At 43.3% G+C, this 24,190-nt stretch overlaps 1 protein-coding gene across 1 annotated transcript in view; it reads left to right on the forward strand.

The window, feature by feature from the left end:
* CDC42BPG (CDC42 binding protein kinase gamma) overlaps nt 1-24,092 on the forward strand; it is a 137,386-nt gene extending 113,294 nt beyond the window's left edge. Inside the window, exons 21-37 of the mRNA XM_083165171.1 lie at nt 1,232-1,281; nt 1,453-1,533; nt 2,597-2,656; nt 3,716-3,821; nt 3,906-4,039; nt 5,689-5,816; nt 5,903-5,984; nt 6,550-6,766; nt 8,693-8,755; nt 10,140-10,727; nt 11,674-11,771; nt 15,100-15,184; nt 16,112-16,232; nt 18,827-18,944; nt 19,310-19,388; nt 22,428-22,513; nt 23,605-24,092. Coding sequence (XP_083021297.1) covers nt 1,232-1,281; nt 1,453-1,533; nt 2,597-2,656; nt 3,716-3,821; nt 3,906-4,039; nt 5,689-5,816; nt 5,903-5,984; nt 6,550-6,766; nt 8,693-8,755; nt 10,140-10,727; nt 11,674-11,771; nt 15,100-15,184; nt 16,112-16,232; nt 18,827-18,944; nt 19,310-19,388; nt 22,428-22,513; nt 23,605-23,652 — 2,144 coding nt within the window. The 3' untranslated portion in view covers nt 23,653-24,092. The remainder of the gene's footprint in view (nt 1-1,231; nt 1,282-1,452; nt 1,534-2,596; nt 2,657-3,715; nt 3,822-3,905; nt 4,040-5,688; nt 5,817-5,902; nt 5,985-6,549; nt 6,767-8,692; nt 8,756-10,139; nt 10,728-11,673; nt 11,772-15,099; nt 15,185-16,111; nt 16,233-18,826; nt 18,945-19,309; nt 19,389-22,427; nt 22,514-23,604) is intronic.
* Nucleotides 24,093-24,190: the final 98 nt, after the last annotated feature.

Raw genomic sequence — 24,190 nt, forward strand, 5'->3', positions numbered from 1 at the left:
GGAGGCAGCGCTTAAAGACATTGTTGGCTCTAAGCTCTGCCTCCTCCCCCGACCCTCGATAACGCTCCACCAGCCTCCGGGTGACATCAGCAACCAGGCAATAAGCCGGGTCGCACCAGGCATGTCTAGAAGTGCGCACAGCTCTGCGCATGTAGGAAAAGAAGCCTATTTTGCTCCCAGCGTCAGGACATTATGCCCAAAACTGACCTCTGTAAAAAAGTATTCTACCGAGGACGTTCCGAGGTCATCTGCATAAACCCTAGGGACATGTTCGGGAATGATGAGCGCCCACATCATCTGCCAATTTATGGATCCATTATTGGCTGAAAAATGGTTTAATTCTAGTTTGGAAACAGTCCGGTCTTCCTTGAAGATGAGGAGATGTGACCACTAAGATGAAACAATTATCAGAAGAGACCGCAAATGGTTCTTCCAGGCAATGACCTTGAAAGTAGCGTTCTACAACGCTATCGGCACCTGATTGAGGTCCCATAGAGCTACTGGAAGGATATGTAGAGGCTGCACATTAGTCTCTCCCTATAAGAAGGGTAAAGAAAATAAGAACCCAACCCCCCCCCCCCCCCTTGCCTCCAAACTGTTTTCTCGGAAAGTAAACAAAACGGTCTGAGATCTGGAGCCTCAAGGAGCTGTGTTTTTCAAGCATCCTTCCAAGAATGATTGGAGAAAGAGCAGTAAAGTGGTCCGAGTGAAGAGAAGAGGTGCGAAACCACTTTGTGTCACGCCAGGCGATGTTTCCAAACCATGTGCTAATTCTTGAACCACAAAGCCTCAAAAGCTTATACCCCTAAGCATAGCAAAGCATAGCTTTTAGCTGTAAGGATCATGGCTCCATCATAGACATTATTCATGCCAGCTGTTGTAAACTCTGGTGATTGTTATTTTGGTCACTATCGGCTGGAGCAGAGACCGATTCCCCCAATAGGTAATCACCCCGCTGAGTGAGGCCAGTGGAGATTGCTAAAATTAGAAAATTATAAACCCGGTTGGGGGAAAAAAAAAAGCAGGAGCCGCCATGTAACAAGCACTAACAACATAAACTCCAGCCAACCAATGGGGTACCGAGGAAGAGGAAATGTTTGAGAGTTTTTATGGTAATTTAGTTTTGGAACTTCCTGTCACCAGGTAATACAGCATTGCCCAAAGGATGAACAGAAGTATGTCTCTGTAGTCATGCCTCACATGTCCTCATCTTGAATTTTCTGTGTTTCAGAAAACAAGCCACAGCGTTCCCTCATCCCTTTCCTGTCATTCCGCTCTGAGGTATTAATGGCCAGGATTCTCTTTACAATGTGACACTATTTATCTCTGATGTGGGAATCATTATATAATAATTAAGTATTCAGAGTGACTCCTTGCACGAATTACTGCAGGGGAACATTTGTTTTGTGAATCCTTTTGCCTAAATGTTTCTTGCTTTGCCTGCTCCTACAGAAGGATTTGGTCACTGCAGACAACTCGGACCAACTCCAGTCGCTAAACCATGTCAGCATGAGACGGGGAGATAGAACTGAGGTAAGTCTGATATATGCTGACCAATGTCTGCAATGTATGTTTTGCATATTGCAGAGACTGTTTGGCTTTTTATGATGTCTGATGCAATCAGTTTGGAAATTGACTATTTAATAGCACGAGACTTCTTTAACATTTTAGCAATTTTTTTGGGGGGAGGGTCAAAAAAATGTAGCATGTATTCTATAAACAGGATTTTTTCCCCCCTCAACAAAACCTGTCCCTGAACTAGAGCATTTAGGGGGTGATTCAGGGTTACTTCAGTATGTGGACCGATGTTGCGGGTTTGCGAATCGGTGTAAATTCGCATGTGCAGACCTGCTGTGTGAACGCCTTCAGCGAGTATCACACTCACCAAGGTATTCGCATAGAGAGGGATAAGGGGCAGGAAGCTGTCTTATGGGAACGCCCATCGCTTCCTGGGCGTGCCCACAAAAATGCTGGGTTCGACCAGAAAACCACTGGGCGTCTCCATGAGAACGCAGGCCGTCAAAGCCTGCACGCAGCGGGAGGCTGATGTCACATGATATCAATGCCCACCCCATACCATGTGGTGTAATGTGAATAAGGAGCCATACGGTGCTGTGCAATGTGATTAAGGAGAGGTACGGTGCGATGTAATGTGCAATAAGGAGAGATACAGTGCACTTTAATGTGTAATAAGGTGTTATGGAATGTAAGTAAGTAGCAATATGCGGTAGTATAATGTAAGTAAGGAGGAATATGTGGTAGTATAATGTGAATAAGGAGTAATATGGGGTAGTATGTACTGTAACTTGTATTACGGACACTACTGTGTGACATAATGGGGAGAGGTACAGGGCCAAAGGTGGAACTAGCAGCGGTGCTAGGGGCCACCTGCCAATATTTTGCATCAAATTTGTTAGGGCCGTCTCTGCTTCCTTTGTTGTGTGGGAAACTTTCCCTCCACTGACCGTAGGAGAGTTACCATTGCTGTTCTAGAGACCCAACATCACTTTTTTACATGTTAGGTATTCAAGTACTTAAATACAATAATATGACCAATACACTGCATAATATTGACTTTTACTCTTTTTCGGTCTAGTCTATCAAAAACAAAGCCAACAGGAGGTCGGCAGGAGTCATAGAAGAGGTGTCTGACAAGGTAGATACATCACAACAACTGCACTGGTGGTTTTCTTTTACAGAAAAGTATCACTATATGGATTATATATGCACCAGAAATCCAAGCATAGCCTAATGTACATTTTGTTAATTTAGCAAATATTTTCTTGCTAGAATTACAAATGGTTTGAAATCCATGTTCGGCCACTGCTTTTGTACCTGATAATTTTCAAGATATTCTGTAACCGTTAAGGGGGGAGATTCTCTAAGCTAAGCTAAAAATGCGGTAAAAACCCCGTTATCGGGGTTTTTACCGCATTTTGGGATGCTGTAAGCATCCCCCGCCGGGTTACCGCGACGGGGGGCATCGCCAGAAAAATCCAATGGGCTTCTATCGCAACCCTCCGCCGCCCCGCGCCGACCCCCCGCCGCCCCGCATCGCCCCTCCCCCCTCACCTGTGTCCGGGCAGCACAGCGCAGTGCTGCCCGGACCTGTGACCTCCTCCCTGCACTGATCCTCTTCCGGGTTCAGGGAGGAGGAAAGCCCGGCGCAGCAGCAGCGCCGGGTGTGGGAGGGAGGGGAGAGCAGCCGGGACCTGCTGGGACCCGGCGACTCTCACCGCAAAGGACAGCTCTTAAGGCAAGAGCTGTCCTTTGCCTTAATTATCGCATATGTTACAGCATATGCGATAATTAAATATGCGATGGGCGGCGAAGGGGGGCGGAGATTCTTAGAGAATCTCCCCCAAAATCTGTAACAGTCAGATTCCATGTCCTGTTCTATCTCCTTGTAAGCAAATATCAACTTGCATTTTCCCTTTTACTGGTGGTATTTGTATTACCTATTACCCCCCCCCCCCCCCCTCTGGCTTCTGTGTTTTAAAGGTAGAAATAAAATTCTTCTAGCCACATTTATGGCTTTGCTGTTTGTGCTGTTTGTGCAGGGGCATTTTTTGGCAAAGCCTGCAGTACACTGCTGTGTAGTCCTAGATATACCAGTAAAAAGTGATCTTACTTGCGATCAGTGTAAATGTTTTTGTTTTATTTTAAAATAATTTTTCCAGATTCATTAATTTCCTCTGTGGTTTTGTTGCAACAGCCCAAGTCGCACACATTCAAAGTGAAAAACTTTACGTCACCGACAAAATGTATGCGCTGCACATCTGTTATGGTTGGACTGGCCCGGCAGGGAGTGTGCTGCGAAGGTGAGGGTCTTTTACTATCTGTTGCTGCCTTTTTTATTTGGAAGGGTGCAGAAACAATGAGGTGTTTCTTTTTTTTTTCTGTAGTGTGTGACTACGCCTGTCATGTGCACTGCTGCGAGGGTGCCAATATCTGTCCATCCCCTCCTAGCCAGCATAAGAAGATTCTTGGTGTGGACCCTGTCACTGGCAGTGGCACAGCTCTAGAAGGCTACTTATCGGTTGGTGTATTATCTCCAGTGATGACTTATTATTCTAATGCATTTTAGTTATCAAATGGAGTTCTAATCCATAGTCTGTTGCAAAGATGAATTACATTTTGAGCTCTCAATACGGAACAGTTACTATGATTGTTTGGTTGTTTTTATTTGATTGGTCCAAACCATTCCTCTCTTCTCCAGTCACTTAATGGTGATGACTGAAATGATCTGGCAATTCACATGAATATTTTTTCCATCAAAACAAAGGTGCAATTTTGCAATCAATATTGGAGACAAGATCAATTACCTCCCATATCAATGATATAAGAGAAGATAAATTATGCTTTTAGAATGGAGATAAATGATGTTATAGAAAATATAAAATTAAGTAAAAAATGGGAGGTCTGGAAACAATATATAGAACGCAAAGGGGATACCTGCTGGGAAGCTATGATCAAAATATAACACAAGTGACATGGAAAAAGTTAAGGTCCTAATAACTTGATCCCCCCTTAAGTAACAAGCAAAAAGTTAACCATAGAGACCCTTCGGAAAGATACCAAACTCTGAACTGACATAATATAATTACAAAGTATGTATGTAAGTAGGGAGAATGCTAGATAATAGTTAGGTGAGAGAGAACTTTATCTAGGTATAAAAGGTGAATGTGAGATGAAATATGTTCTATGTGTTATGTGAGAGATAACGATGTCTATTGTCCTTATATGGTATGTCAAATGTTTTAATGTACAGATATGTAAGAAACTATCATATCTGATGTATGTTTATTCAAATAAAAAAAAACAAAAAACAAATAAAAACAAAGGTGCAATTGAAGTTAATGTGCACAATATCTCTATAGGATGTTTGACTATTCTGGCCAGTGCATTATTTCCCCCTCTTTACATGCAAATGAGCGGCCATGCTTGGTATGTGCACTACAGCTTCGCCTGCGCTGGAGGTAGAGAGACCAAGGGACAATTTGTCCCCGTCCCATGCACAACCCGAGGTAGAATATGACTGGCGAGTTTAACACTTGCCGTGCCGTTCACCCTGCTAAGAGAGGGCTGGGGGTGGGCAGCGGGTGGGTGCAGGGGTATGCCCAGCATGTCATGGGCATGACCATAACAAATGGTGGGTGGGCCTATTAAAACTCTGGGCATACCCTTGTGAACACAGGCGGGTCGATGCCTGCTTGGGGCTGATGTCACATGATGTCAGCGCCCGTCCCAAATGTACCCATCTCCGGGCCATCTAATGATTTCTCTTCCGTTCGGCCGCATGAGAGGGGATGTGTTTGCAAACCCATCCACTGACATGCTAGCGGGCATTTGGCAGGTCGGTGTTTACCTGTTCGCTAGGCTTCAAGTTTACACATCCTAGCGAACAGGTCTAAAGAATAAATGATTTTGAGTTTTTATTACTATAAACCATTGAAGTCCTAGTCACTGATGTGTTACGCTTAATATTATGAGGCCCAGCATGAAGGGAAGATTTCAGAAGACCGTTTTACCACAGGAAAGAGATCATATCTATTACATGTGGTGCTTGTGTGGATATATTTATATATGCATTAATAGCTTACAATGATTAGAAACTATTCTCTCTTGGAAGTATTAGATCTGTATGTTGTGTCACCTGTACTTAAGCGGTATAAAATATGCTCTCAGATCCCCAAGCCAGCTGGAGTGAAGAAGGGCTGGCAGCGGGCTTATGTGATTATAAGTGACTTCAAGATCCTTGTGTATGACGCCAGCCCCCCGAGTAATGCAGCGATCATACAGGCCATTGATATGAGGTATGTGTCCACACACTGCAGAACCCTGGCCTCATTTCACATGGCTATTACATGGAAATGACTGTAGTGTTTTGTTCTCTTCCCAGGGATCGGCATTTCTCAGTTACTTCTGTCCTAGAGTCTGATGTCATTCATGCCAACCCAAAGGATGTTCCTTGTATATTCCGGGTAAGCCATGTATATACCTGAGAAGCATAGGCATTTCTATAGTGGGTGCGATGTGAGCGGTACACACTGCACCCATACATTATACTTACCACTCTGGGGTCCAAGGCCCGCCGTGGCTATTTCTAAGTCATTTCCGCATGCACACTGGATATGTCCTCAGGAACTTGGTGCAGGCGCCATGTTTCCGGAGACCTGCACATGTGCAGTAGACTCTGGCATAATGCCAGAGTCTACTCCCTGTCAGAGCAGCGGAGGCTGCATGTGGGTGCTCTACTCTCTTGAAACGCCCCTGTCGAGAAGCGAAAAACAAATACAGATTTCACCTTCTTACGTGTTCTGTTCTTCAGTACTTAAACTATTGCCAAACTTTGACATCTGTCCTTTAAATTTGTATTTGTATTGATTGCGTTCAATGTATTGTATTTCACTTTAAACAAAGGGGGGGTTTGTTTTTTTTTTCGTTTGTGCGGATTGCAAAAATAATAACAATGTAGCCAACAGAAGATGTTCTGTGTATTGAGGTTTCTGATTGATCCTGTGCTTGGTGCATTTGGTTCCTTTGTAGGTGACGTTCTCCCAGCTCAGTTCCCCGCTCACCACGCCTTCTCAGCTAATGCTGGCAGACACCGCAGAGGAAATGCAGAAATGGCTGCAGGTGCTGAAAGAGCTTCAGTCACTCCTGCGGGAACAGGGACCGCACGACTGCACAGTGCGAGTGTTGAAGGAAGCCTACGACAGTGCATTGCCCCTCATCCGTACGGCGCTGTGTGCAGCTATCATAGGTAATGTACTGTACCGTATTACTGTAGAGTAGACCTACCAACAAAATGCAATCGGGACCTAGAGGCAGATTTATTAAGCTTGGTGAAGTGATAAAGTGTCTGTTTTTTATCACCGGCCAATCAGCTCCTACCTGTGAAGTTACAGGCTTGGTTTGAAAAATAACAGGTAGGAGCTGATTGGCCGGTGATAAAAACCAGACACTTTATGACTTCACCGAGCTTAATAAATCTACCCCATAGACACGATTACCATACAAAAGAGACCACAGAAAAAGTGAAATACCGATATAATAAGCTAACGTTGCCCCTCACCTCTATGGGGGAATTAATGTGTTGTGCGTGCCAGCGTCCACTAGATGGCGTCCGTTGGAGCTCTATTTGTCCGACCTGGCACTGACATTACTGTTATGATGAGCTGTCATTTTGACAAGATGATTACTAGTTTTATGTTCATTCTCACACAAAATTAGCCCATTTTGCCCTTTGGAGATTTATTTATGAAGGGATTGTTAGAGGAAGAATGCTTGTGAGGAAAGGAGGGGTACAAGAAGAAGGAAACATACTCTTGTTTTTGTGGGGGCACTACTGTTATTATTTAAAGCTTAACTATTAATTTCAACTAAAATAAAAAACTGGGATCACTATCTGTTTTACACCAGAACAAAACATTAAACAACAATGATATTCATGGACAAGACCATAAACCCAAATATTACATGAAAACGCACGTTTAGTACTGCAGGGTATTTACACTCAGCATATAGTTAGAATATTTCAGAATTTGTTACTTTACTTGCCAGTGGTAGTTGGGTTGCATCTATATAGTATAGACACAGAGTTAAACCCTATACACACTAGACGAGAAATGTGAAGATATCGTCTACACTCAATATAGTTAAAGATGGCCATGAATTCGACAATCTGCGGCCATTTCCAACAAAACAGATCCGACTTTTTTTTTAAAGTTGGATCTGTTTTGTCGGAATCCGCCTTCAATGCTGTCAGTAACGGCAGCATTAAATAGGCGGAGGCCACTATTTTCCCCGGCAGAAAAAACGTCCATACCCCCCATCATTTTTTTCTTTTTTTTTTTTTTATAACAAAACATTTTTTATTTGGATTTATATAACAAATCTGAGCGACGGTGGCATTTTTTGTGGATATTTTGCGCATCTCTCACAGATGTTGCCACTCAAGGGGTTAATGAGACCCCCTTCCTTGTCTGCTGAACATGAAGGTCACCTTCAACAACCCACATATTCAGCAGATCCTGGTGATATCATTTACTAATATCATTCAGTGTTTACACTCAATATCGTTTGAGGATAGTTTACTACATCGACTTACTATTACGTCTTGTGTGTATTGGACTTTACTGTATTCCAAGGGAAGAAACTTTCCCTTATATAATCAGTATGGTCACCAATCATTGGTAAGACAGACACTTAAAACTGAGATCATTATTTGATCTTAATTTACAACATAAAGGGTTACAAATGCCTGGCAACTTTTTATTTTTGGGGGGTGTTACCATTATTGGTTGCCCATTTATATGTCTCAGTGACTATTGGCCTACACTCCATTTTGCACATGTGCATTTCTAGTCTCGCTACACACATTGGCCGCATGTAAAAGTAGTCCTGACCAATGAAAGCCGCAACTGAGGCTAAACTGAGCTGTATTGTAAATGCGTAAGGAACAGTTTATTTTACTGTAAGGGGTCATTGGAAAGAGAGGCTTCTCCGGTGGACTTCTGATGAAGGGTGGGAAAGCATGTGCCTTGCAGTCAGTGCGTGGATCACCAAAAAGCTCTGATGCAAAACCCAGGGGTTGTTTGCTTCATAAAAAGTTTTCTGTAATTATGTATCATTATTGTCATAGATGCTGTATTATCAATGGTCTAATTGTGGTAAAATGATTTTACAGATCAGGAAAGAATAGCATTGGGTACAGAGGATGGACTTTACCTGTTGCACATGAATCAAAATGGTAAGTCTTACTGTATTTAATTCCTCCCCTAAGCTCTTTGTATACTTATAGTCACCGTACTGGGCACTGAGCGTCTTTGTAAGCTGCCTGCACGTTTTGTGTGCCATAAACCCCACTACCATCAACTTTTACTACAGGGATGGGGAACTTTTGGCCCACCAGCTGTTGTTGACCTACACATCCCAGCATGCCCTGCTACAGTTTTGCTATTTGGCCATGCTAAAATAGTTTCAGTGCATGCTGGGATGTGTAGTTCAACAACAGCTGGAGGGCCAGAGTTTCACCATCCCTGTTTTACTGTATTCACTGGAATAAAATCTGTCCCACGGAGAACAAAACCTGTATATGTTGGAATTTCAAAAAAAAGTTTGTTTACTGCAACTCAGCAGCCTGAATCGTTGTCATACAGAACAGCAAGCGGGGCCCCTACTGTGACCTTAAGTCTCATATATTACCAATACCAGAGTGATTTAAATATAAAAAGTATAAAATAGAAATTAAGAGTGGGATCATGGCCAATGTTACATCTACTTTTGACCTTGGCCTATCGTAATAATAAATATATTTTAATAAAGTTTGAAATTTTGAATTATGTTGAATGTTAGGTTGTGTCCATGTGCACTGTTACTGTTGAGGAACTTGCCTTCTTTACAATTTAAATGTTACTGATATAGTTCAGCGGCAGCACCCCCTGCAGAACATGTAACAAGGATATAGAGGGGTATTCAATGCCCCTGGCGGCTAGCAGAACCGATAGCTTGCCATCTGAGTATTCAACGCCCTCCCCTTCACTCACTGTTTCCACCTTGCTGGTTCCATTTGGCGAGGTGGAAACATCAAGTGCGGTAATGGCAGCGCTCGCCACAAAATGCAGCGGATTCACTGCATTTGTGGCAAGCCTCACCATTTAAGTGGATGATGGCGAGGTTTCTGACAAATCAGGGGGTTGGGTGGCAAGGATGGCCTTTCCTTGCTGAAAATAAGCCATCCTCGCCTTACAACCCCCCCCCCCCCCTCACCATCCCACGCCGCAGCATTGAATACACCGAATAGTTGTAGGTCAGTGTGAGTTCATGGTTTTGACATTATTTATAACATTGGAATAGCCTAATGCTTTTTTTTTTATTTGTTGCAATTATACTTCATATCAGTGACAGATTTAAAAAAAATATCCTTAACTATGGCAATGTCTGTACATAATGGCTGCATTAGAGTTAAGCATTTTCTTTCTTATGTCCTGAACTGCATAAGTGAATCTCATAATTTCCTAAACACATACTGTAATTTATTTACTACTGCTTGCTATTTCATTTGTATACTGCTCTTAGATGCGGTCATCTTGATAGTCTGTAATATGTCATAATCCATATCTTGTCCTATCTAGAAATCACCCAGCTGGGGGACTGCAAACGAGTTCTGTCCCTACGCGCCGTTCCTGAAGTCCAGCAGTTGGTTGTGCTTTGTGGGAAGAGCCATAGTGTCCGCCTATTTCCCTGGGACCTCAACCCAGACTCTGCTGGAGTAAAAATCCCTGAGGCAAAGAGTTGTCAGGCCATTACGACTGGTTTGGTGTGCCAAGGATCATCAGTTGTTCTTTGTTCTGCTTCTAAACGCCAAGTTGGTTGTTTCCTACTAACAAACCGCAAAGGTCTCCCACGTCGGATCAAAGAGTTTCAGGCAGCGGGAGTGGTACAGTGCATGGACATCTTGGGGGAACGACTTTGTGTTGGATACACTTCTGGATTTTCTCTATATCCTCTCCTTAATGAGGGTGCCCCATTAAACTTACCCCATCCAGATGACCCCAAGTTAAGCTTCCTGACTCAAGCTGCCCCTGATGCACTCTGTGCAGCAAGACTCACACTTAGTGAATATCTACTATGCTTTTCCACATTTGGAATCTTTGTGAATGCAGAGGGGAAGAAAACCCGTTCTCAGGAGATCATGTGGCCTGCACCTCCACTAGCATGCTGTGAGTTCTAGAAATGTTATTGTTTGTAAATTATACATCATAAATAATAAATATGGAGACACTTGCGCTATTAATACATGCGAACATTTTCACTTTGACTCAAAAAAACAAGGTAAACATTGAATACATAATTATAATGGTTATGCTTACTGTGATCTTATTAAAATGATTTTATAAGAACACATTGTAAAAGCCATGGGAGGGTATTCAGTCCGGAAATTCTGGAAACCTGGACCGTTTCGTCCAACTCGACAGTTGGAATTCAATGTTCCAACTGTCAAGTGCTGGAAAGTCTGTGAATCGGGAAAAACTGACGCAGATTGGGGGGTCTCCGTCACATTCCTGGGCACCACCTCAATACCCCCACCTCCCCCGCAGCTGGAAGGACCTCCGGCTGTGTTGCTAGGGGGAGGTGGATTTTACCCTCCGGGTCCAGGGCCAGGCTTCCTGGAGCCTAGGAAGGTAAGCCAGGGGGAGAGGGGTCTGCATCTGCAGCGGGTTGCGGCGATAGAAGCCCATAGGCTTCTATATGGTATCGCCACCCAAAGGTGGCGATACCCTTCCCGGCAAAGACGTGGCGGCCGGGTCTTAGTACATTTGAAAATGCAGTAAAACCCCCTTAGTACATCCCTGCCCTGAATGTGAACCTGCAAACTACATAGTAGAAACCTTCTAAGAAGCAGTGTTCTTTTTAAACATTCGTCACTTTAGAGGAGTAAATACAAAGGAATAATAAACATTCCTTTATCTATTAAGAATATATGTAATTTATGTTCTTTTCTTAGATTTTATTTCAGGGTATAACTACAATTTATTTCAAAGCAAATGTATTGAATGGATAGGGTGGTTCAGCGATAACTGCAAAGCCAGGATGTTTGGCAAAATAATTAAAGACTAGTGTCTCACTTATGGATTCTGAGTAATTAAGACGTGTTTATCTCTGCAGCATACACCTCTCCTCACCTCACGGCTTACAGTGAAAATGCAATAGACATCTTTGATGTCCGAAAAAGTGAGTGGATCCAGACTGTCCATCTGAAAAAAGTACGTTCCTCCTTCATTTATCTGTGATTTTTGTTGATTTTCTTTTCATTGTCTGTACATTTATTATACAGTATCCGGACTGATCATAGACTGACTCATGATAGACAGTCATATGGACGACCACTAATGGTCGACAGTCAAAAGGTCGACAGGGTTTAAAGGTCGACACACTGTCGACAGGGTCTAATGGTCAACATGGTCAAAAGGTTGACATGAAAAAGTTAGATATGCTTTTTTTTTTACAAAATTTTCAGCCAACATGTGCCGACAGGCGGTATTTCATGCCCTACCATCCACTAGGGCGCGGAGGGAGAAAAAAGTAGTGTACCGAGCCCGAAGCGTGGCGAGCGCAGCGGTACACTTAGACAGTGTCCATGTCGACCTATGTCGACATAGACACCCTGAAAACATAAAAAACTCACGTCGACCTGTTGTCTGTCGACCTTTTGACCATGTCGACAGTTTTCATGGCGACCTTTTACCTGCCGGCCTTTAGACCCTGTCGACCTTGGGACTGTCTAATATTAGTGGTCGACCATATGACTGTCTATCATGAGTGGATGTTTTATACCATAACCTTATTATACTATACACCATTTTGTCTTTTTAAAAGGTGACATTACTCGAAAAATAAAAGTGTAATAAGTGTTCTTACACTTCAAATAGAGGACAGAGAAACAAGTTATGAATTGGGCATAGTTAGAACAAGCCAATAAGGGGGAAATTTATCAAAGTTTGTAAAGATCTAAAGTACCAATCAATCAGTTCCTGTCCTTTCTCACCGCCTGTAAAATTCTAGCTCTAACCTGATTGGACGGTATTGTACTTTTCTAAAAACTTTTATAATTGTGCCCCTTAGCGTGATTCTGTTTCAACTACATATATTTTTTGTAAGGAAACTTTATGTAGGTGGAGCTTGGTCAATGTGCAAGCCAATCAGAGGATCTAACTGTCAATAAAACCAGTAACTGAATAATGATGGGAATTTAAAGCCATTTTGGAGTTGACTGAATTGTTAAAAGCAAGTCTTTATAAAAACAGAGTTACACTGAGTAGCACATTTTGATTACTAGAAAAGTGGAATTGTGTTAGCCAGTCACCTTAAGCAGATAGTGGGTTATGTTTAGATCTAGAAAGGGGCCACATAAAAATATAACAGGCTCTTTACCCTAGGGCAGGGGTGGGTAACCTTTATTGTGCCAAGGGCCGTTTGTATGGGGAAAAAAAATCCTTCTGGGGCCATATGTAAACATTTCGCTGAATAGGACTGACAGTCTCCGGCTGCTGTTGATTAAGAGGAATCTCGCGAGAACTACCCTGTACTTGACTCCCGGCAAAGCTGCCGGGCAGGTGGGTGGGCCCGAGGTTCCCCACCCCTGCCCTAGTCCATATCATCCCATTTCTACCCTGTTCCCCAATGCCCTATAGGTGTATACATGTGAAACTCTAATAATTAAAATATTGTGCAAAAGTTCATTTAAATCAGTAGTTCAACTTTAAAAGGTGAAAGTAATATATTATATAGACTCATTGCATGTAAAGTGAGCGATTTCAAGCCTTTGTTAGAATTTTGATTACGGCTTACAGTTTATGAAAACCCCAAATCCAAAATCTCAGAAAATTTAGAAAATTACATGAAATCAATAAAATAAAAATGTAAACACAGAAATGTCGGCCCTCTGAAAAGTATAACCCTGCATATGTACTCAGTGTGGGGAACATCTCTGAAGTTTGTTATTTCCCTGAGGATGGTGCAAGGATAATTCTCATCTGAATGTTGGGACACCCAGGTCTGGTTAAATGTGGCAGATGGGAGTATGTTACACTAATTTGAGCACACCATTGTATGAATAGTGAAGGACATGACAACTAGGGGTCCATCACTTTTTTGGAGACACCTGCTCATATTTGCCTACTTTAACAAAAAAAAAAAAAAGCATGTCACGGAGATTGTGAAGGTGACCCCTAGAATCAACAACATATTTATCTCCAATTTCATTTGTTCTGAAAGAAAACGGTGCAGTAGCTGCGGCATAATGTGGGTTAGGTGAAATCAGGGAGATTTCTAAGCTCTTCAGGGAGGTGAGGAAGTTGCTGCTATTTCAGGGAGTCTCCTGCAGAATGCATTAGGGTAGGCGGCTGAGGATTATTAGATAGATAGTGAAAAGCTCGCCCCAAACAGCCGATATGCAAAGGTCGACTGGGTCCGAAGGTCGACATGAAAAAGTTAGACACATGAAAGGTCGACATGAGGTTTTTTCTTTCTTCAAAAAATTGTTATTTATGTCAACATGAATCTCCAATTAGTGTATTGGGTACCCCTCGGATACCCCTCGCATGGCTCACCGCTATTCAGGCTCGGTGCCTTGCTATGCTCGGGCCACTATTATATTCTGCATCTATGCCAACATGGATGGTGAACTAAGACCAAAGCGGTTTAAATGTTTTTTTTTGTTGTTTTTTTTAAATCATGAAACACTTGAAAAAATATCAAACTTTTGATACAGGTCGAGTATCCCTTATCCGAAATGCTCGGGACCACAAGTGATTTTTAAGTTTTTGGGATATTTTTTTTTACATACTTACCTGGTTCCCTGGAGTCCAAGGTGGCCTTCCGGATCTTCTTCAGAGGTCCCAGGGGTGCATTGAACGAGTTTGCTGGCGCGCACGCCGGTGACATCACCGGCGCGTCTGCGCACTTGCGCAATGCACCCCTGGGACCGGACATACCGTAGAAGAGGATCCTGAAGCTCGCTGTGGACGCCGGGGGTCGTGGTATCAAAAAGAGGAGTGGGTGGGGGTGGGCAAACAAACTTTCTGAAAAACCACGGTTTTTGAATATTTAGGTTTTTGAATATTTGGATCTCAACCTGTATGTGTCTGCCTATTGCATATCGGCCTTTTGGGGTAGCCCTATTTGACCGTCTATCTAGACACTGTAGATCTACCAAGCGGAACCAGGGTAGGTAACTATGCACCTGCTTATTTAAAAACCTAATACACTATATTAGCTTTGTTTCATTTTATGTATTGCATTGGTATTATCCTTGGAGGATGTACGTTACACAATTACCTTTTGACAAGCAGGATAGGCCAGCACTACACATTACGGGCAGGGGAATTCTGTATTTGGACTTTGACGCATACGTACTGTATACACCTTCCTTTATGTATTAGTGTGCACTATTACTAACTGTTCCTTTTTTGCGTGTAAAGTATTGCATTTGTATGTTGGGTGATATATCATGTACGTAGTCTGAACTGCTGCTCCTAGTGTGCACAGTATATAATACTCTTGTGATGTATATATTTTATTTGTTCAATACAGGTTCGTCCCTTGAATGATGAGGGATCGCTCTGTATCTTCGGGACAGAGAAAGTCCGGTTGGTCTATATACGAAATAAGTTGGCTGGTTAGTATTCATATTCAAACCATTGATTTACTGTATATTGTTATACCAATGAGTGACAATCCTTGCATAGTCATAAACTTACGTTGCATGATGGTTTGGAAAAAAGAAAACTATACTGAAAAGGAGCATGGAAAACTAAAGGCAACTTTAGTTCATACCCCGTTATGTGCCTGTTGCCACCCTTTTTTTTCACTGCCTGTGCATTTCTCCCTCTCTGCTCCTGTGTTACCTGCCTGTGCATTTCTCCCTCTCTGCTCCTGTGTTCCCTGTCTGTGCATTTCTCCCTCTCTGCTCCGGTATTTTCTGTCTGTGCATTTCTCCCTCTCTGCTCCTGTGTTCCCTGCCTGTGCATTTCTCCCACTCTGCTCTTGTGTTCCCTGCCTGTGCATTTCTCCCGCTCTGCTCCTGTGTTACCTGCCTGTGCATTTCTCCCTCTCTGCTCCTGTGTTCCCTGTCTGTGCATTTCTCCCTCTCTGCTCCGGTATTTTCTGTCTGTGCATTTCTCCCTCTCTGCTCCTGTGTTCCCTGCCTGTGCATTTCTCCCGCTCTGCTCCTGTGTTCCCTGCCTGTGCATTTCTCCCGCTCTGCTCCTGTGTTCCCTGCCTGTGCATTTCTCCCGCTCTGCTCCTGTGTTACCTGCCTGTGCATTTCTCCCTCTCTGCTCCTGTGTTCCCTGTCTGTGCATTTCTCCCTCTCAGCTCCTGCGTTTGCTGACTGTGCATTTCGCCTCCTGTGCTCACTGCATTCCTGTTTCAATCCTATTTATAGCAGATTCTTCACTTATTCTGTATGTATTAGAATTCTGCTACCTGTGTAATATGTCTGTGTATGTATATATTTTGCATTTATTTGTGGGTTTACAATAGGAGTGTTACAGTAAGTAAAATGCAGATGTTTTTCCAAAATTGCTCCCTTGCTACTTCACAGATCAAGATGAGTTTGAAGTTCCAGAGACGTCAGACAACAGCCGACGGCAATTGCTTAAGACGAAAAGCAAAAGACATTTTTCCTTCCGAATCTCAGATGAGGAACGGCAACAGCAGAGGAGGTAGAGCAGCAAAGATGGTTTTTATACAGTATAAAGGTTTTAGCTCAGAATTAGAGGAGGTTTGTGTTTGATGTTAATATTTAAAATCAAATCATAAATCATTTTCCTTTTAATGTGCAAAGAAACATTGCCATAGAGTTGCTCATATAAAAATGAAATATGAGTGATGGCCTATATAACTGTGCCCAGATGGAGCTTGGAGCATGACCCAATTAAGGAATGTCTGAATCTGTCAAATGTACCTGATCTGGCTGTTCAGTGTAAAGTCCAATTCGAACCAGTGTTATTGGTCAGGTATACTTGATATACATAGATATACATAGCACATACAGGTATATGCTAGATCAGTGGTGGCCAACCTGTGGCTCTTGAGCCTCATGCGGCTCTCCCCCTTGTAAAGTGCGGCTCCTGCTCCCACTGCTGCCCGCCGCCCACCGTCTGTCCCAGTCCCCCCTGCTGCCGGTTCCCTGAATCCCTTCTCCTTCTGAGGGGAGGAGAGCTCGCATTGCGCATCTCTCCTACCCCTTACTGTGCATCCTTGTGACTGGGCCGTCCGCCAATCAGAGCTCGTGGGCCAGCAGCCAATCCGGAGCCGGCCAGTGAGCTTTGATTGGTGGGCGGCCCAGTCACAGGGAAGTGAGGGGGAAGGAGACGCGCGGTGTGCTGTGCTCTCCTCCCATCGGTGACATGACAGGAGGACTGTAGGGGGACACCAGACTGTCCTCTCCCTGCCTGGCAGCAGCAACAACGGTGAGTGCTGCTGCTGGGGGAAATTTGCACTGTGGGGGCATAGCAGTTTGTGGCACTGTGGGGGCATAGCAGTTTGTGGCACTGTGGGGGCATAGCAGTTTGTGGCACTGTGGGGGCATAGCAGTTTGTGGCACTGTGGGGGCATAGCAGTTTGTGGCACTGTGGGGGCATAGCAGTTTGTGGCACTGTGGGGGCATACCAGCTTTTTGGCACTGTGGGGGCATACCAGCTTTTTGGCACCGTGTGGTGCATACCCGGCACCGTGGGGGGCATATGTGTATCTGGCACTATTGGGGGCATATGTATATATGGCACTGCACTATTGGAGGCATATTTGTATCACACCCACCCAAGGGGTCAAAATAGACTACGCCCCTTTTTTTGGCGCATGCGCCTTCGGCGCGCGCATGATGTCGGCTCTTTAGCTTGACATCCGATATTTTTCGGCTCTTTACCTCTGACCGGTTGGCCACCCCTGCGCTAGATGTACTGTGGGAGGGTGATGGACATGTACAGTTATAGAAACAGGGAACATATATTCTGAGCTGAGCAGCGCCTAGGACCTAGGTAGCCGTTGGCGGCACCACATGGTCATTGCAACAGCCAGGTAGGTAATAAATAAGCAGAGACAGTAAAGTTATAGGTTGCTATACAGTGTGGGAGACACGGGGGTACATATGGCTGGGTGGCATAGTTCCTAAGCACCCATTAGCGGAGCCATCTTGTTCATGCTACTCACAGGCAGCAGTAGAAGGGCTGTACAGCACACCACAGGATAGATCATAAGGCTGACTCTTGATAGGATATTGGAGATATCACAAGGAGAGAAAGGTATTTCAGCACTTAATGAGCCTGTACCAACGATGGGTGAGCGAAGTCAGTGTCACGGTGTCCTGGTTGCAAGGATAGCGGTGCTGTAGACCAGCATGAGGAATGAGGGCCCTGTTTGTGAGCGCTTACATGATAGAGTGGAATGAGGGCCCTGCACACAATTATCTGCTGGGTTGCTCAGTAACTGTGCTTATTGAGATGGTAGCAAACTGTTTTTTTCTATAGTGTGTAATTAATTACTCTTAGCGGTTTCCAATGTTTGCATTATTTCAAGGAAATAAAAAACAGACCACAGAAAAATGTACATCATGTGATAATGCCACTTCCACAAGCATTGTGTGTACCACACAATGCTTGTGGAAGTGGCATTATCACATGATGTACATTTTTCTGTGGTCTGTTTTTTTTTTTCCTTGAAATAATGCAAACATTGATTTAGTTTAGTTTCTGCTTGTTTTGGGTGTAGTGTTGTTTGAGTGTTTCACCCTAAGTAGACATTCAGTAGGTTCACTACTCTGGAACCTCTTTCCTTACAGTTACCACTAAATAAACACTGGTGCTGTGTTTTTTAGTACTCCAGCAGCGCTTGAATGGTTTACAAATGGGTTTCGGAGGGAGCTCACTTCCTGCTGATATTTCATACCAGCTGGCTCCACTTCTGTCTATTGAGCCCAGAAAATGAAGGCACCCCTCTACACTAGTACTCTGCTTCCTAATCCCCCTACATACATAGTGATGGGAGCTTTGTGCTGAGCGACACTGAATCGCTCAGCATACAGCGCTGTACCAGCGATGTGTGAAAGATCTAGCCCGGCGATACTGATATGCATCGCTATGGGCCCTACACAGCGATTTCTGCTTATTTTCTAAGCAATCTAGTCCACTATCTTAGAAAATAGGCAAAAATTGCTTTGTGTGTAGGTCCTATTAGGGGTATAATTTGAAGGTCAGTTCTTTTTCAAGTCAGTTTATGATATGAGGCATGTCATAACCTGTCTTTATGTACTTTACAGAGTAATGATGAAAGACCCTCAGATGAGATCAAAACTTATATCCAATCCTAAGAATTTTAATCATTTGGTCCATGTTGGGCCTGGCGATGGAAAGCATCAGCTGAAAGATCTGCCAGCGGTAAGTCCTGATAAGGAGAAGTACAACCATCTTGGAACAGGCGGAACTCAGACACTGCATCGTTCTACACAATGATGCTTGATCTCAGATTACTCATTGGACATAAAACAAAAGCAAATCTTCTGTAATCTAGTCCTTACATTTGAGGTGTAAATGCAAGTTACAGACCATTGCATTCATAGAATAGATTGTGTATGGCAGGAACTTGCGTTGCCAACTATTAGAACAAAGATGGTGTGTGTGTAAGCTTCAAGTTATATGAACAGGTATATAAAGCTCCAGTGAGTTTCTAGCCTACAAAATTGCTAAAACTACCAACTCCTGAAGACCAATGAGGCTATAACATTACTTCATTTCTCTACCAGGCACAGGAAGAAACGCAAAGGAGCAGTGGGCAAGAGGTGGAGGTGACCGGGAGACCTCTCTCTTCCAGTAGTGACACTGGTAAATACCTAAAGTTGTCAATAGTGTAGATTTCAAAGTTGAACAGCATTGCGTATTTACAAAAATAGCATTTCACTTGCAAAATGTTCACTCATACATATCTGTCACATAGAGCTAATTTCCTCATCAATGGTTCCATGTGGCGTTGTAATGGGTAGCTTCCACATTCAGTGCTAGATATAACTGCTCCTAGACTTTGGGGGGTATTCAATGTCAGGGGCACGGCTGTCGAGCAAGCTCGATAGCCGAGCCCCTGTCCCGTTCTCGCTTTGCTCGACTTGAGCTCGACGGCCGTGCCCCTGTCCCGGCCACCGAGTGGCGAGAAAGGGGCGTGGCCGTGAGTTGAGGGCGGAAATAGACGAGCTCCGGCTTTTCTCGGCAGAACGAACCCGACAGCTTGTGATGTCGGGGAAGACAGCATTGAATAGGGCCCTGCGGCCATCTCCCCCGTCGAGAGATGGCTGCGGGAGTACGACAAAGATTGAATACCCCCCTTTATCTATATAATAGCAGACTTATGAGTTTGTTTTAAATTTATGTTGCAAAATGTCCTACAATGCATCATGTTCTGTGCCCCTATTGGGTGACCGTGAACAGTTGACCTGCTGGGAGATCTGGAAACTCAGAAGTTGAATTTCAGAAAATTCCAGTTTACTAATTGTGTGAAAAAGGCACATAGGCCAATTTATATATATATATATAATCCTCTGAGCGTCTGTGCACACTCCTAATTAGGAGGGGGGGGGGAGGGGTGCTCAAGCCACAAAAATGGTAGTATATGGAGCAATTAGAAGCAAGCACACCAGTCTTTGATAGAAGATGAAAAAACTTTATATGAAAAAGGGCATCAATCCAACTTGCAGTACAAGGCAATGAATGTTGCAGGAGCATACATAGCAGAAATCCATACTTTACATGTAGTTTAAAGACTGCAAGGACGCCATGTTCGAGCTCTACAGCTGTTTCGGTGCAGGTATCACCGTCATCAGGAGCACACTGAACTGGCACACAATGCACCTCTTTATAGCAGCCAACATAAGAACCAAATTGATCTCACCTGTTTGAAGACACGTGGGATTTCTTAAGCGTGTAACACGCCATCATACTGGCACAGTTCCTGTTGCCGTGCGTCCCGGAAGTGACGTGACGCGACCACGGCAACAAGCCGAGGTACGCGTCAGTCACCATAGGAACTGCTAGCGGCATCGCCGGAAGTGACGTGACGCGGGACACTGCAACAGCCGGACACCCCGTCATCACCTAGGCAACGCTAGACAGCGTAGCGCTTGTCCTGTCCTCGCTCCCAAACAATGATTCAGGAGCAGTCTACAAAGATAGCACTCTGTAGCCATCCAGTAAAAGGATCGACTTGGGAAACGGAGATCAGTCCTGCTCCCAGGACATCATCCCCTTCCCCAAAACCAGAGCCAATCACCATAGCGGGGGAACATGAAAGCAGACTAAAAACTAAATAAATATAGAGAATAGGTTCCATGTTGGCCACCACAAGACATGCATTATGTATACAACAATAAATGTATCAACGTTTTTGCAACAATTCACATCAGCTGAGTACTTAGAAATATTTCATAGATGTGTACAACAATAAATTGAAAAAAGCAATGAGCAAAAAGAAAAAGGCAATAAACAAAACATTTTATGACACTTTATAGAAAGCAATGAAAAGACAGATCCTCATTAAGACCATTTGGTGAAATGCAGTTCAATTGATGAATCCAAAAGCTCTCCTTTTGTAAGATAATCTTTCCTCTATCTCCACCTCTACGCAAGGGAGGTATGTGATCAATGGGGATAAAGCAGAAGTCTCTTAATCGATGATCACATTGGACAAAGTGCCTTGCAACAGGAGGAGTATTTGAATCCATGATTGTGTGCTTTTTTTTTTTATAGAGGAGCGGTGCATTGCTATTCTCTCTTTGAGAGTCCGAATAGTTTTACCAATATATACACGGGGACAAGGACAGATGATTGCATAGACTATATAACGACTATCACAGTCTAGATGATATTTTATTTCATATTGCTGCGATGTTATAGGATCCGTGAAATGAGTTCCTGTTTTGATGAATTGACAATTGACGCAATGTGAACACTTGAAGCTACCCTTTTTAGGGGATAGCCAAGAGGATTTCATCATGGGTTCCAGATCTGATTTAGCCACAATATCTTTTACATTTTGACTTTTTTTGTAGCAGAACAAGGGAGCCTCCTTGCAGAATTTTCCCATGATGTCATCTGTTTGTAATATATGCCAATTTTTGAGTATCGCCTCGCGGATTTTGTTTGAAGCAATAGAATAAGTCGTGATGAAGGTTAAGCGTTCCGGGGTAGATGTTTTTTGTTTTGGTGCCAGTGTTGTTTCTTGTGACATATCCATACATTTATTAATGGCTTCATCTATCTCACTAACTGGATAACCACGTTCTATAAATTTATTACCCATCAAACGCAAAAGCATCCTGCAATTTATCAACATCTGAGGTGATTCTTACTACCCGCAGTAGCTGTGACAGCGGGAGCCCCCTCTTTAGTGGCTTAGGATGGAAACTATCGTATAGTTATAGTTATATAGATAGTTTCCATCCTAAGCCACTTTGGATGATCTGTATGCTAGGCTAAAACTCAGACAAGCATGGAAGATGTATAGGACCAGTCAAAAACATAATCTGGAATTTTAGAGGACTTCCCTACATCTAGAATCTGAATAGTGTATAAATCTTGTTAAAACATGCATGCAAGTCCCTGGGGACAAATTAGAAACATTTCTGAGCCCTCATGAATGTTGTCATCTAAGGACTGCAGTCATAAAAGAGTCATCTGTTACAGCAGGTGCTAAGGGATTGAATCCAGGAATTGACAAAGACAAAAGTGTTATTCTTAGGGCCTATACTGGACTCTTGGGCACAAAATAATATGCAAATGCTATTTTCAGCCTGCAAATAGGCATCACTTTGCCTGTCCAGTTCTGATAGCAGCACTCTAGTATGTAATAGCACATTTGTCTCTTGTTCCTTGCAGTAAAACGAAGTTCGTGCAGTTCCCAGTCAGAGGATTCTCTGTCCCCAACTTACAGTATGATCCACTCATCAGACCTCCTCACGGAGGTAAGAAAAAAATTCTATGTATTTCTAATTGTAAATGTATTTGTTTACCCTAGATCAGTGAACGTTATAATTTAACAGTGACTAAATGATGTGTAATCAAAAATAGACAAAAGGATTTCACTAGTATAAGATACTGGGGTATAAAATGCATGGACAAGAGCTCAAGTTACTTCCCTGCACCAGAAGTACATAACAAATGTGAGACGAGGAACACAAATATAATCTAAAAAAACACTCCTAACAAAAGACTCAAAAACATACAGCGAACGAGAATAGAAATAAAGGGTATTGAGGGAAGGGTTCCAGTGTGCTGAATAGGCCTCAGGGGGGGGAGGGGAAATGTGCATTTTAAAATACACTAGCCACCATCATAGCACTTTTCATTGAAATCCAAATGAATCTCTAGTGCACAGCAAGTATGATCACACTTTGAAGCAATGAAATGATGACTAATACCCCTTTCACACTGACAAATATTTCACAGAATATTGCACATAAACGCGCAGCAACCCGGGAAACTGGTCAGTGTGAAATATTGTCCCCGGTCCAATGTTCTGGGATTTCATCCTGGGTCTTGACTAGGGTTGGACTCGGGACAGCCACAGGTCCAGGGGCAGTGTGAACAGGTATCCTGTGTTGATGCGACCCGGGTTTCGTTCACTGCACTGTAAATGTAGTGCTGGGAAATGCTGACATCTCCCAGTGCCGCCCCGGCTTTGCCTCCCGATTTAAGTCACCCACCCAGATTTATTGCTGGGTCTAATGGCTAGTGTGAAAGCGCTTGCAATTGCTTTCCAGTGTGAAATGGGTATAATGCCACTAGTCAATTATAACAATACAGGGGCATTGTCACCCAACTGACAACTTCAGATTCTTAGGTTACCTGCGGCACACTGCAGGAGAGGGTAGTGTCTGACCCAGTGAACAGTGAGGAGAGAGGTGTCATCAGTAGGTAAAACAATCATCGCTGACCTCGCTTGGCTGGTGAAATGGTTTATTAGTAATATTGTTAATTATGTTTAAAATGTCACATATGTATAGTATAAATTAACCAGTTGATTTACTAACAATTACTTTTTTTCCCCATCTAGATTTCTGATCACACCGGCCTTTTAAACTTCTCCAACAGTACGCCCTAAAGCCAGACTGTACTTTTTTTATTTCACTATTGTTGGTTTTATGTCACTGCCAGAAATACTGCCCAAAATACAGCAATGAAAATGAAGTCCAACCATGGTGAAAACCATTGTAAATCCTACAATAGAGCGTTCTATGTGTAAGTCTAGCATATCAGGTCAGCATGTGCCAAGTTGTCTTCCAGTGTCATTCCTTGGTGCATGATTTGTATACCATGTTAACTGCAGTATTGTTCAGCTTCAATTTTGTCTTCTTAAAAATTGTAAAAGCCTCTCACATTTAATTTATAAACACTGGTTTCGTCAGGCCCTAATCAATCGTAATCATGAAGGGTAGGTTTTTTGTGTATGTTTTATGGTCACCTAGTGTTCATTCTAGCACCCGTCATCTTTGAAAACCCATGCAGTTCCTCTTCCCTGCTGTGGTGTTTCTAGCACAGGTTTGGTTTGCATATCAGTGCTGATATACAGACCACACTGTGCTAGAAGCACTACAGCAGGCAGGGAAGAGGAACTGCATGGGTTTTCAAAGATGGCGGGT

This window comes from Crinia signifera, chromosome 11 (genome assembly GCF_055691185.1).
Source record: "Crinia signifera chromosome 11, ASM5569118v1, whole genome shotgun sequence".
Classification (NCBI taxonomy): Eukaryota; Metazoa; Chordata; class Amphibia; order Anura; family Myobatrachidae; genus Crinia; species Crinia signifera.